General features: G+C 43.6%; 1 protein-coding gene across 2 annotated transcripts; it reads right to left on the bottom strand.

Moving 5' to 3' along the window:
• Positions 1 to 12,421: 12,421 nt before the first annotated feature.
• Positions 12,422 to 14,544, bottom strand: LOC311504883 (large ribosomal subunit protein eL19). 2 transcript variants are annotated; one of them, XM_084568219.1, is made up of 6 exons: positions 14,511 to 14,544; positions 13,442 to 13,548; positions 13,192 to 13,314; positions 12,959 to 13,079; positions 12,737 to 12,847; positions 12,422 to 12,622 (listed from the first exon to the last, which is right to left on the bottom strand). In XM_084568219.1, exons 1-6 carry the CDS (start codon positions 14,513 to 14,515, stop codon positions 12,496 to 12,498), a joined length of 594 nt encoding a protein of 197 aa, XP_084424345.1. In that variant the 5' UTR covers positions 14,516 to 14,544; the 3' UTR covers positions 12,422 to 12,495. The 2 variants fall into 2 exon arrangements, with proteins under 2 accessions (XP_084424345.1, XP_084424346.1); XM_084568220.1 differs by lacking the exon at positions 14,511 to 14,544 and adding an exon at positions 14,175 to 14,312.
• Between the last annotated feature and the right edge of the window lie 93 nt (positions 14,545 to 14,637).

The raw sequence follows: 14,637 nt of genomic DNA, 5'->3' as shown, positions 1-14,637 counted from the left end.
AATCTGCACTTCAACCTTAAACCGACTGAGTAATTTCACATTATAATTTATAAACTATTCATAGCAAACCAAAAACGTCTCCCTTCATGGCCACATCGCTCAAGTACACCGCGATCTTTCATTCGAGCTGACAGTGCAGCGCCTGAGAAGACTGCTTGTTCTTAATGACCATAAATAATATGATTTACTCCCAATGAAATTAATTGGCAACGGAGGAGCTGCTGGCAGGCCATAGACTAAGCTGGCAAAGCGAGTATTGTGTGTCTGTGTATGCGTGCTGTGCGTGTCCCTGCTGTGGTGCGAGGAACATTTCTCAAATCATGACCCAGTTCTGTTATCAAATAGGATCAAATGTGATTTTCATCTCTGCGGAGAGGGAGACAGAAATGTGTGCAACTGGCAGTACATCAAGCCACACGTACATTTTATAAAAATGCTGACTTCGGTGCTCAAGATGGTGCGGTGCTCCAACAGTGCTCTCCACTTACTCTGCAGCTGAGCTCGCCCTCGTTCATTACAACGAGCCGAGGGAGGCTGAAATCTAAAATTCTCTTTCTGGGCCTCAAGCAGCCGCGACAATCAGAGGGTGACCCGCAAAGTATCTCCCTTAACAAACCCTTTTCCATTCCTCTTTCGCGCCACATCCGTCAACAAATGAAGTGTTCAGTTTGAGGCAGTGAACTCAAACCACGCGTATCGGAGAGATTTTTTTCCCTGAGCGTATCGCGCCGGCTCCAGAAAACGATATTAAAATGCCTCATTAAACGTGTGATTTGTCGCACAATCGTTTCTTGTCCTTCAACGTTCACACTCTTTGCATCTTTCGAAACTGAGCAGCAGCTGCCGGCCAGACTCGCAGCAGGGGTGATGATCACGGCGCAAGGGCGTTAACAGGCAGCAGCGATATAGCAACAATGCAAATTTTGTGTGTGTGTGTGTCTGGGGGGTGGGGGGCTCAAAATAGCTTCCTGGTGCTTGCAGACAAATCTTCAAAGTCTACACAAGAGCATATACAGTATACGGCTTACAATGTGAGACTATCCTTTCAGTTCATGAATTACACATTGCACCTTGCGGATGAAGTCAGTCAGCTCACACAACACATATACACACACATAGACTTATTATGTGGAGCCACGTCTTTAGCCTTGTTACTCCATCAGGTGTGAAAACATCCTCGCGAAACAAAGACTGCAGAGACACAAGAGCAGAATACATATAGAGCCTATAGGTGGATTCTTAGGTTGGAGACAGTAGGCTAGATCATGTGTGAGGTAAACATCTTGCAGACTCTGCTCCGCCCCCGCTGCACTTTGAATGCCTTTAAAACACGAATGCATTCTTCAAATTGTGTTTTTTTCTGTAGCAACACTATGATTTGAATGGTTTTGGAGTTTCTTTCCTACGTACGTTTGCTCAAACAGAGCAGTGACATATAAGCAGACGCAGAGCAACATTAGCATTTGCTTTAGCTGTATTTGTCCAATAAGGCATAACATTATGACCACCTTCTTAATATTGTGTAGGTCTCCCTTGTGCCTCATCAGAGAATGGACATGGGCCTTCTGAGGGTGTCCTGTGGTGTCTGGTAACAGGATGTTGTTAGTGAGGGGCCTCTGTGGATCATCCCACAGATACTTGATCATTTTGGGATCTAGTGAATTTGGAGGCCACGTGCTCAAGGACATTTCAGCATGTGGCACATTTGGGGATCAAACCGTTAACCCTCTGGTTCGTGTACATCCTGCTCTGTCTGCTACCCCAAAATTGAGCTTAATTAAGGTTCCACCGAGATTTGAACTCGGATCGCTGGATTCAGAGTCCAGAGTGCTAACCATTACACCATGGAACCACAGTGGCGACCTTCAGGTCCTATGGGTTGACGGGAGGGGCCTCTGTGGATCATCCCACAGATACTTGATCAGTTTGGGATCTAGTGAATTTGGAGGCCAGGTCACTTGTGCTGTTCTTCATGTTTTTTTTTTTTAGTTGTTCCTAAAGCGTTTTTGTGTGTGTGCCTGTGTCAGGCTGCATCCTGCTGGGGATGGCTGCTGCCATCAAGGAGTGTCATTGCTGTGGGGTGGGGGTGCCTGGTCTGGTCTAGGTGGGTGCTACATGTCTAAGTAACATCCACACCAATGAATACCAGGTCCAAAAGTTTCCCAGCAGAACATTGAATTGTCACAAGATGGTCAATGTTATTCACTTTTCATGTCAGTGGTCATAATGTTGTGGCTGATCATTGTAGATTGACATATTAGTTTTATTATTTTAGCTGAAGTTGCAGTAATATAATGAGTAAGTGCAGACTCTCAGCTTTAAACTCTTTTCAGCTGTTTTCATAAACAGTCCCATATTTTTTAGTGCCTCATAAAAGTGACTGGACACATTAACCTTTTAACTTTATTGAGCGTTCTTTGCAGGGAATGACTGTTATAAATATTCTCTGTCATCAAACTATGGGATTCCTCCTTTGTTACCAGGTCTTTTCTGAAGCTGCAACTCAACTAGAGGTTTGTCCACTGCAGAATATTCTTCACCTTCAGCTCCACCTGGGTTGCTGTTGAGTGCGTTTGAGTCATTGTCCGTCTGCGCTCCCAACCAGCTTCACTTCATTTAGCTGAATCTGAGCAGACAAGCATCTCCCCACGCACTTCAGATTTCACTCAGCCGCGTCCGTCTTCCGTCTCTTCATCAGTAAACGTCAGTGATGCCATTTGAAGCCACGGTTGCTCATGCGTCACTCTGCCTCAGCCTGCTGTGTATTTTACAGATGATGCTATACGCTCCAGGATCATCCAAGCCTTCTTCTCAGTGCTTTTTTACTTCCTGTTATTCGGGTACAAGCTGCTCTTAGTTTCATCTCTCCAAAGAATTGAGTATTTCTATTCTTGTGGTTTGTTTACCTCAAGGAGAGCGTTCTTCATATTGGTGCGGGTGCGATCATCCACCTGTAATTTCAATATGTTAAACAGCACAGCTTTAGCTATATTGCTGCTCTATGCACCACTTTTTAAACCTGTGAGCTATTGTTTATACAGCTGCAAATGTAACCTCAGGTGTTACCTTAGGCTAATTAGCCGAAATTACTTTACCTCAGCAAACGTGTGCTTGAACCTAAACTCAACTGAACTTGATTTATGTGGAACTTCACAGCACACGGAAACAAAACAAACAACACCCCTCCCCGTCTTACGCCGTCCCTTTCCTCAGGTTACAGCGATGTTTACGTTCTTCCAGACCCCTGGCCAACTGGACCATTAAAAATGAAGAAGGTACACGGAGGCTGCATGTTTAATGCATGCTCTCATCTCCCGCCGCCGAGGCTGCCTCCGCTTTCTCAGGATGCCGCCTGCACAAACACACTTTCTGTGACAGGAACGAGCGTTAACGCGGCAAAAGTCCGGAGGTAAAAGGCGGTATGGGAGGGCTCCAGGGCTTTAGGTTTAGTGGAAAGTCTTCGCATGTCCCCGGAGTTGATCTAAAGGGGCTGAGAAAGTAGCCCCGAGGGGGGTTGACACATGAAAGCTGTCTTTGAATGAAGCTGCACTGGGAATGGCGGATTCGAGGAATCGCCTTTGCTTCTTTGCGTCTGTGGAATAAGTATTTCAGAGGAGGCTCTGGCTGGTTTATTGCTTATTCTTACACACAATAATATATAAAACTTTTGTGAAAAGGGCTGACGTGGTAGGATCCACTGAATACAAGCAGGAGACACCTCTAAACATCTTTATTCTGTTCGGTTTTCAGGTAATGATGGGGTAAAATAATGCCACTGTGCATTTGCAGTTTAATTTAGATATTTCCACAAAAACAAACATGAATTAGAGACACGACATGCAAACAAAGGAACAGAAATTCAGATTTTACGCTTACACTTCAATCAGGAAAGACCTCCTTCTATGCACAAAGACTGAGCCTTTGAGGGAGAGAGAGTTGAAAGATGTGCAGAAACCCCCCCTGGTCTAAAGGCTGCTGGTGGTAGTGGTGGTGATGATGAGAAGAATACTGGAAATCTGGATATGATAGGACACTGATGAGCTCGACCTGGAGCCCCAGTGGAAAGATCGAAGGAGAACGGGTGGAGAAGGTCGCAGCAGCAGTCTTGAACTGAGCTTAAGTGCAGCAGAGGAGACCGTATTTAAAGTTTGACAGCGAGGACGTGATTGCGTGATGATTGTGGCAGAATCTGAATGGTTAAACTAGAAACTCGTCCAACAATCAGCTGATTAGAAAAGCGGCGAAGAAAGACGCAATGAGAGAGAGAGTTGTGAATGAGTGAGGATAAAGATAGCTTCTAAATAGCCTGGAGCACACTGACTGGGACACATCCTGCCCCATTGCTTGGATTATTTTGTTTCCATTGCTCCTGAGCAACCTCGGCATCAAATATATTTTTCACTCACATGGGAACTAAAATCTAACCTCACGTTCACCTCACAGATTATGGACCGCGACTCCAAACTCTTCGTATCAGTCAAGATATTTAAAGTTACAGATTCTGAGTGTGTCTGCGTCGGTTTCTCAAGGATTTCTTTCCTCCCACAGTCCAAAGGCATGCACGTTATGTTTCCTGTTCATAGCATGCTGAAGCAGAAACCTTGTGTAGGTCTCCTTTGTGCCTCCAAAACAGTTGTGACTCATCAGAGAATGGACATGGGCCTTCTGAGGGTGTCCTGCGGTGTCTGGCAACAGGATGCTGTTAGTGGGGGCCTATGAGGGGAGGGGCCCCTGTGGATCATCCCACAGACACTTGATCAGTTTGGGATCTAGTGAATTTGGAGGCCAGGTTAACACCTTGTGCTGTTCTTCATGTTTTTTTTGAGTTGTTCCTAAAGCGTTTTTGTGTGTGTTCTGCTGGGGATGGCTGCTGCCATCAAGGAGTGTCATTGGTATGGGGTGGGGGGTACCTGGTCTGGTCTAGGTGGGTGCTACATGTCTAAGTAACATCTAGTCAATGAATGCCAGGTCCAAAAGTCTCCCAGCAGAACACTGAATTGTCACAAGATGGTTGATGTTATTTACTTCTCCTGTCAGTGGTTTTAATGTTATGGCTGATTGGTGTAGTTTATGCTGACAGATTTGTACGTTGGAGAAACAAAACAACCCATCCCACAAGTGCATGGCTCAATGCAAGAGAACCAGCTCGTCAGGAAAAGGACTCAGCTGTCCGCCTACGTCTAAAGGACAAAGGACACTCCTTTGACGACAACAACTTCTACATTTTAGCCAAAGAAGACACGTGGTTTGAAAGAAGAGTAAAGGAAGACATCTTTCCCCCTCATTCACACCTTCAGAATGGAGCCTCTGAGTGATAATGGGTTGTTAGGGTACCATTCTTTGGAGAAAGAGGATGAGGTCAAAAAGTCTCCTCCAACGACAGCTAAGCATCTAGATGTTAAGAGACACTAATCATGCTCGTTTCTGATGGGCTACACCCACAAATGTTCCTGTTTAAACCCCAACTCCTCCACAAGTCCTTTAGAACTGAACAAGCAACTTGCATGAAACGTCTTCAAAAAAGTCCAGTTGCCTTCCTTTAGCGTCTTTAGATGTTAATTTGAGACTGTAAATTGGTCATAGCTGTGCTTGGGAGTGTTGGTCTCTCAGTGTTGGCTCTGTGATGGACTGGTGACCCCACCTTTCATCCAATGCAAGCTGCAACCCTCTACAGGACAAGCAATTATAGATAATGCATGGATAGATGGATCTCCAAGACATTATGCAAAAATTAAAGAGTTTCTTGCAACATAGAGGCTGCTTACATTAGTAACGTTTGTACCTCTACTGTATATTGGTGGTATCTCTGTGCCTTATCCTAATAAGCTGATGTCTAGACAGGATGTTGGTCTGTGCACCAGATGTCTGTTTCTTTGGTTGTCACAGATGTTTCTCTGAATTAGGCCCATGACATCAACAGAAAAACAACAACGTCACGTCCCCGTCTTCCACCCCACCTCCACACCTGCTCTCAGCCCTCTCACTTCACACCGTCACAACTGTACACCCGGCAACGGGATTAAACTCGGCCGCACTTCAACCCGACGCGCGCTTTAATCAGGCGATGACCACTTTTCCCCTCCGTCTTTAATCCTTGGGCCATGCTGTAGCTTTGATGTGATTGTTGGCCTCTCGACTTGCCCCGCAAATGGTAAATCACGGAAAGTCAAGCAGCACAATTAAAGGACAAGGACACGAGGACCTGGCTGTTGCCTGGAAAGGAGAGGGTTTTGTTTTTAATGCGTACATGGTTCTCGGCTTCACTTTATCAGCTTCTTTTCATCAAGACGATTTAGAAGGGCTGCAGTGTTTATGCTTGTCAGTGACTGCAGGCCCGACTGTGACTAATCTCCACATTAGTTAAGCAGTGAAAGTTGAGTTTCCATCTCCCTAATCGTTGGGTAAACACTCTTTTAGTCACTTAGGTGCCCTCGTTTCCTAGTTGCTTTCTGCTTTCTCGTTACGTATCTGAGCAACCGCCTGCACAGTCTTATGCTATATTATAACATGAGTACTCTGGAGCATTTAGTCAACGTAATCGTGACTGGAGGCCTTTATGAATACTGTCCACTGGAGTTTGAAATGTTAAAGCTGTTTAAAGCATATTATTGTAACAGTCACGGACAGTCTCAAAGGATAGAGAAATGCAGTGGCTACAGAAAAAGAAAATGTGTTTTTCCATCTCTGTTCAATTTCAACTAATCAGCCAAAGCATTAAAACCATCATCAACCAGCATCTGACGGCTGATACCCGGGCGTCTCCCCTTCTCTCTCCTCTCCTGGTTGATTGAACTCACCTGCATCCCATCTACTCATCAAGCCTCCCTTTAACATCTCCTCCCCGAGTCCAGCTTCACCAGTTGGTTAAGCCTCGTTCAGCTGTGATTATGTGACCGTACCTTTGAGATCTGTCAGACCTTTTCTAGTTTTATCTTCGCCCATAGTTTGCTTGGCTGAGCATAAATCGACCTCTGCGTTCAGTCCAGCTCTTTCCAGACTACAGCACTATCAGCTGCCTAGGGATTCAACCGTTTTCCACCTTTTTCCACCATTTTCCACCTTTCCTTGTGTTTTATTTCTGGTTTTAAACAGTTCAGTTGCCTGGGTTTGTGTCAGTGTCTGCATTTGGGTCCAGTTTTTTTTGAGGAAATCTAACAAAATGCCATGTTATATTCTGCCGTTATTATTTATGGTAAGCTGAGTGTCTGTACATTGCTGCTTCAATATTAAAACAGTCTGGGGTAATTATGTATCACCAGGTTCAATAATCATCTTAGATCCAGAACATTGAATTGTCACAAGATGGTCAATGTTATTTACTTCTCCTGTCAGTGGTTTTAATGTTGTGGCTGATCAGTGTACATGATCAGAGACCTCACCTCTGGACCTCAACCCTCGCTGCCCTTGAATAGTTTCCAAATCCAGCATTGTATAAAATCTTGAAAGCGTACTTCAAAATCCATTATGTCGCCATGGTATTTACTTCTCCTGTCCTCTCCGGTCATAATGTTGTGGCTGGTCGGTGTATACTGCACATTGTGTACTAAAGATTTACGGTCAGATTTAGTTTAAAAATGAACAAAGGGATGAAAAACGTTGAGCCTCTGAGGAGGAAACAAAGTGAGAGTTGAAGAAAAGGCCAGGAGCTCAGTGTCAGATTAGTGAAGCTCAGGGTTCAGAGAGGAGACAACAGCCATCACCAAACATCGGTAAAGCATGCTAAATGCGTCAAACATCCAGATACTGCAGAGGAGAAATAAAAAACAGGATGAGACTCACAAAACCAAAATATCAAAGTCACTTTGGAGCACGCATGAAAGTATGAAAGTCCTTTTTTTTTTGACGAGCTGCAAGGACAGATGGAGCGAGCAAAACAACCTGACTCAGAGAGAGCTCGCTGGGTGACTCAGGTAAAACAAATTTGTTGTAGTTAATCACTTTAAGGCGTAAAATTTGATCATTAGAGAACGTGCAGAGTCACTGACATAAGCTATTGCGATTAAGTGGCGGCAAGGTCAACAAAGTGCAAGCTCTTCCTGCAGCTTAAAAACAAAAACTTGGCCGTGCACAGTTTGCCTGGAATGAATGGCAAGCTTGAAAAGCCATTAAAGATTTAGAGTCTTTTAAGATTCAAATCCAGTCGGCTAGTTGCTCCACTGCCTTCCGCTTTCTTTTCGGCCATCTTAGTGGATCTTTATGTCTCGTCCCTGTCCTCTGTGTCCTGGCATCTCTAAAGCTCTCCGTTGTAAAAGCACACCAAGCAAAGTGAGACTTATTACCAACTCTTTCTTCGTCTCGCTGATGCTTCGGCATTCTGAATGGTTCGCCTTTTTCATCTCTCTTTATTTGTCGTGACAGAGTTGTTGACTTGTGTGAAGAGAGGGAAGAGTAGCTTCAGCTGATAGCAGGGAAAAGCATCTTTGGCAAAACAGAGCAGCACCAATTATCCTCTAATCCCTGCGCCTTGAAAGCACAGAGTCTGTGGCACATCTCAAACTGAACAGATTAGTTTTGCTATTCTCTTCATACCAGGACAGAACAGACGTTTGTGGGAATAGTGCGAAACTGAGGGCTTGAGAATTTTATAAGGAGAACAATAGATGATGTGAAGTGCACCTGAAATAAAGCAGCTGATAAATGTATGTGTTCAAATTCTCAAATTCACTGCTGATCAAAGCTGTCGTATGGAAATTTAAATCTTGGCGACTTAATGGATTTTGAAGTACGCTTTCAAGATTTTATACAATGTTGGACTTGGAAACTATTCAAGGATATCGAGAGGTGAGGTCTCTGATCATGTACATTGATCAGCCACAACATTATGAACACTGACGGGAGAAGTAAATAACATTTAAACCATCTTGTGACAATTCATTATTCTGCTGGGAAACTTCTGGACCTGGCGTTCATTCATGTGGATGTTACTTAGACATGTAGCACCCACCTAGACCAGACCAGGCACCCCCACCCCATAGCAATGACACTCCTTGATGGCAGCAGCCATCCCCAGCAGGATGCAACCTGACACAGACACACACACAAAAACACTTTAGGAAGAACTAAAAAAAACAAAACATGAAGAACAGCACAAGGTGTTGACCTGGCCTCCAAATTCACTAGATCCCAAACTGATCAAGTATCTGTGGGACGATCCACAGAGGTCCCTCACCTCAAAGGCCCCCTCACTAACAACATCCTGTTCCCAGACACCATAGGACACCCTCAGAAGGTCCATGTCCATTCTCTGATGAGTCACAACTGTTTTGGAGGCACAAGGGAGACCTACACAATATTAGGAAGGTGGTCATAATGTTATGCCATCTAAATCTGGAAAAATAAACTGTTTACATATCTGGAGTCAGACCTTTCCCATTCACAGGCAAATAAGTCTGTTTTAAGTCTGTGTGGTAGCCATTGTGGCTCACTAACCATCATACATAAACAATAGGACAAGCTCAAGAGGCTGACTATGAAGAGCCTTCTCGTTTAAAATCTGGGTTTCAAAGGCCTCGAGCAGCTGGAACGAAGGCTTACGCAGCACTGTGCATCTGCTTACCTTGACACCCTGATTTAATTTGGACGCGCGGCAGTTTCGTCGACTAAAAATACCATTCAACTGTACGCAGTCATTACCAAATGGATCGGCAAGGACCAAAACCACGCGTATAAATAGATCTGTAGGAAAGATGTCGTAGGGATTAGTGAAGGAGAAAAACAGCCTTTGTGGAGCGAGGCCATTTTGCTAGCTCCATTAATGTGTTTCTTCATTACCAGGAGGCACTCCTATTTCCTGAAGCGTGAGCCTTAATGGGATTAGATAAGGAGGGGAATATGAGCTGAAACGAAGCAGCGCTCTTTATTGCAGTTGGCCTTCGACCCAGGCAAACAAATGGAGCACACTCCAGAGTCCAGGAGATCCTCAATGGCACCGAGCAGAGGAGAGGAGGAGAAAGTAATCTAAAAACAGTTATCTAACAAAAATAAGTAAATTACCCTCCACTTGTCATTTTCATGACCCTCTTTACATTGGTTCCTTCTTCTTTGCACCACAATAAACAACCAGTCTTCCTCTTTTAAAGCGATTGTTACTGTACCGACTGTATATCACCAGACATCCTAGGGCCTTTAGGTTATTATTTTTCATACCCTGATAGCTCCGGTTTACCGATGGAGAGATGAAACATCACGGGCAGGATTCAGGAGGTTTAATTCGTGTTTAGTGACTGAAAGAGGGATTAGCAGCAACACAGATCGATCAGAGAGGCCGTGCCGTCAGATCTCGCACAGATATAGACGCCTCGGTCCTGCCCTCTTAAAATCAGGTCTTGCTCTTTTCCCTCCCCGGCCACCACCGAGCGCCGAAACACGTCTGAAATCAAGGAAATTGCAGTGGATCTCGAGTCGTGATTGTCCTTCGCCCCCCAAAGAAGGGCATTGGTAATGATCATGTGACCGAGGAGCTACTGCGCGGCGGCAAGGTGGTGGAGGCTTGATTACTAATAGATAAATAGTTGGCAGCTGCTACAGGAAAAAGAGGGGGCAGGTGGTGGAGCAGTCTCATCTAGTGGAGTTTTATACACCAAAAGAAGACTTTTCAGTAAGCAGCTAAATGGGAATAAAATTATTCAGAGCAAGAGCAGATCAGTATACCCCACAAGGGATTGACAGATTAAGAATGATCAGCTCAGGTTTTGGAAAAATACTCTGAAAGTCTTATATAACTTGAATAACTTGCTCAATACAAAATGTAAAAGTCTTTAGACCGAATAGAGATGTCACACGTCTAAGGGGTAGAAGGTAAGGCCGTGCTTAGTGTAAGGAGATGCTTTATCACATGTATTTAGAGTTTTATATAGAGTATCTAACTATCTAATATGTAGTGTTTTTATGGTTTCTTCAAGTCTGACAAGTCTTCATGATTGCAGCTTTACACACTGCCTCTGCTTATGGGTCTCATTTAACATTTAAAGTTCAGTCCTGGACGATGAGAGAGTTACGAATACAGTTGTCAGTTATGATTTGGAAAGTACAGCCACGGCTTAAGAGCAGCCAGAGCTCAGCCGCAAAGCCGAGCAAAAATGAATCAGTGCTGCTCAAAGCCGAGGCAGACGCAGCGTATTAAAATTAGTCAGATAAGCTCATTCATTCATCAATACCTGATTAAAATGCTAAATAAAACAGATGCATGATCGGATGGTTTGTTTTCTCACACGTTTTGCAAGAAGTGTGTGGATTCATGTGTTCTGTTTGTTTAAAAAAATGGATTCAAGTTTGAGAACAGGTGAGTTGCTAGTATAAAACATATACACAGATCAGGCATAACATTATGACCACCTTCCTAATATTGTGTAGGTCTCCAAAACAGTTGGGCCTCATCAGAGAATAGACATGGGCCTTCTGAGGGTGTCCTGTGGTGTCTGTTGTTAGTAGGGGCCTTTGAGGGGAGGGGCTTCTGTGGATCATCCCACAGATACTTGATCAGTTTGGGATCTAGTGAATTTGGAGGCCAGGTCAACACCTTGTGCTGTTCTTCATGTTTTTTGAGTTGTTCCTTAACGGTTTCTGCTGGGGATGGCTGCTGACATCAAAGAGTGTCATTGCTATGGGGTGGGGGTGCCTGGTCTGGTCTAGGTGGGTGCTACATGTCTAAATAACATCCACACCAATGAATGCCAGGTCCAGAAGTTTCCCAGCAGAACATTGAATTGTCACAAGATGGTCAATGTTATTCATTTCTCCTGTCAGTGGTCAAAATGTTTTGGCTGATCAGTGTATATCAATTACTTTTTTAATTATAGCTTTCTCATAGAATGATGATGGGTTAAAATGCTTGCCAACAGGTAGAAACATTCAAGTCAAAAATAACACAGGTATAAATAAACTGCACTCCTAGCCAGCAGTATTTTATTTACAGATGCTCTAGAAAGTGCTTTATAAATGTTTCATGTAAAAAGCACTTTATTTCAACTGAGTGGCCAAAGCGTTGATACCACTTTGTGCACTGAAATACACACAAATACTTGCAGTGGTTTTGCACAATGAACTTTGTTCAACTGCTTAAACAATACATGAGAAAAGTGGCAAATGTGTTGCATAGCGTTAAAGTACAATTGTTTATTAGTTTTAACTACATATGTTCTGCTGCCAACACTCTGACCAGCAGTGTGACAGCTTTCTGCTGCTGTGGATCTGCCTTAGAGGTATACACAGTCATCTGTTTCTGATTGTATTTGGAGCACTGCTGCCACCTGTTGGGATTACTCATATCTGTAACCCAAAATAACCTGCAGTCTTTTCTTAGCCACATAAGAACATGCACTCATTTTTCACTGAAATACAATGAATCACTGCACTGCAGGACTGACTATATTTCTGTGACAATAGATGATATTAGGCAGACATTAATAATCACCAAACAAAGTTTTTTTTTTTTCATCCAAATTTATTAACAAAGAAAAGCGGAGTCTGACAAGATTCAATTCATATGTTGGGTTTTCATTTCTTTGCACTTTCCTCCTCCTTTGACAAGTTCTTGATGATCTCTTCTTTCTTGGCCAGAAGACGCTCTTCTCTGCGTTTGCGAGCCTCCTTTGTCTTGGAGCGACGAGCCTCAGCCTGGTCACTGGGTGGTTAAAGAGAAGAGGGGACAGAAGATTATTCATGTGACAGTGAAGATATACATTAATTATTTTAGTCCAGGTACAGTAAACAAAATTCAACGGGATGTGCAACTTACGCCAGAAGCTTCTTGCGAGCCTTGTCTGCCTTCAGTTTATGGATGTGCTCCATCAGGATGCGCTTGTTTTTGAAGACGTTACCCTTGGCCTTCAGGTACAGGCTGTGGTACCTAGAAAGACACAGAATACACCTCAGGACATCGCAAAGCAGCATGTCTTGTCGTAAAATTAAAACAACATCAGCTTCCGCACCAGTAATGAGCGCCGGGATTCAGACTTACATGTGCCTGTCGATTTTCTTGGACTCCCTGTAGCGACGAAGAAGACGACGCAGGATTCTCATGCGACGCATCCACGACAACTTCTCTGGCATACGAGCATTGGCTGTACCCTTTCTCTTACCTGGGAAGAGGGCATATAACAGTGTTTTTGTCAACTTGGCAAGAGACAACTGCACAATAAACTCAGTGATAATATATGGGAAAAGGACGTTACTAGAGAATGAACTCCTTACCATAACCCATGTGACGTCCCTTGCGACGTGCCAGCGTGTTCTTGCGGCAGCGAGCGCGGGAATGGACGGTCACTGGTTTCCTGATGATCAAACCATCCTTCACCAGTTTTCGGATCTGCTGGCCTGCAGCACAAATTCAAATAAAGACAGAGGTTAAACAAAAGAAAGTTCCAAGAGCCAAGATATGAGTACAAATCTACAAAAGAGAGAGAGAGAGAGAGCACTCTGTAACGCAAAGGAAGCAACTCACGAGAGTTTGCATTGGCAATCTCGTTGGTTTCATTGGGGTCCAGCCACACCTTCTTCTTGCCGCAGCGCAAGACGCTGGACGCCAAGCGCTTCTGGAGCCTGAGCATGCTGGATGAACAAAGACAACAAGATGTTAGTGACACAGAGATCTCCCCAAGCATTCTCTGAAATTAAACTCTATAACGCCACATGACAGGAAGGAGTTTAATCTGATTTTTCCATTTTTAATACATAAACAAAACAAAAACAGAACAATATTTTCATTATACCCAGGTCAAGGTTTGCTACCACCATTGTTATTTAATTTTATTGCTGTAACTTGAGTGACAGCAGGTGAAACTCCACCTGACATTTCATATTTACTTTGATGCAAAGCTCATGGTAGCTCATTTCTTTGCGTAGAGGGGTCATTTTAACTGATTAATTACAAATATTATATCACATATCATAGTGCAGTACTTTTTAAAGTACACATTAGCCATTTAGAAGACCAAGCTAGCAGCTTCAGTGGCTTAGTTCAACTTTATAGTTTGTTGGTTTAATCAAAATCCAATATTTAATCATCAGTAATAATGCCAGATTGATGACTGGTACACACAAGTGTGCAGTAACCATATTTTGTTGATGTTCAGTTAGTGAAGAATGCTATAAAATGAAGAGAAAACATAATATTGCAATATTTGCTAGCATATTTGCTAACCCAAAAATTATCGAGACACAGATGAAGTAATTACCTTGTCAATATGACTTCCTTTGCTGAGAATAACCTACTAAATGTACCTGATTAACAGTTACTCTAGCTGACCCTGACTAACACGTTACTAGACGTCGCCAGCTGATAGCCCTCCAAGTAGCTGTGGTGGTTTAACATGTTGTGACATGTCTCGGTTAGCTTGGTTAGCTTACCAACACAAGGCCTTACATGGATTTTCCTTCAAATAGCCAACTTTACTCAAAGTCCACCAGAAGCCGGGGCTTCCTTGTGAACTTACACAACAAACCCAACGGGATTATGGATATAAACTAGTCTAAATAAACCTGCAAAATTAGATTTAACGCATCTCACTCACCTCATGGCTGCCGCTAGCTTGATAGAAACGCAGGAAATAGGACGTTTGAGACCAAACCATTATAGCTATTGTCATGGGTCACTCCACGGTGGCAGCATCTGAGGATCGTTCATACGTTCATTGTTTG

The sequence above is a fragment of the Chelon labrosus genome (genome assembly GCF_963514085.1).
Source record: "Chelon labrosus genome assembly, chromosome: 19".
NCBI lineage: Eukaryota > Metazoa > Chordata > Actinopteri > Mugiliformes > Mugilidae > Chelon > Chelon labrosus.
The sequence above is the reverse complement of the archived record's forward strand: the minus strand, read 5'-3'. Positions and strand labels throughout refer to the sequence as shown.

Bases quoted from the DNA above. Each gene is read 5' to 3' on its own strand.
- LOC311504883 (XM_084568219.1), bottom strand. The intron at 12,848-12,958 runs GTAAGTCTGAAT...GTGTCTTTCTAG, and splicing joins AAGAAAATCGACAGGCACAT to GTACCACAGCCTGTACCTGA. The intron at 12,623-12,736 runs GTAAGTTGCACA...TTAACCACCCAG, and splicing joins GCTCGCAAGAAGCTTCTGGC to TGACCAGGCTGAGGCTCGTC.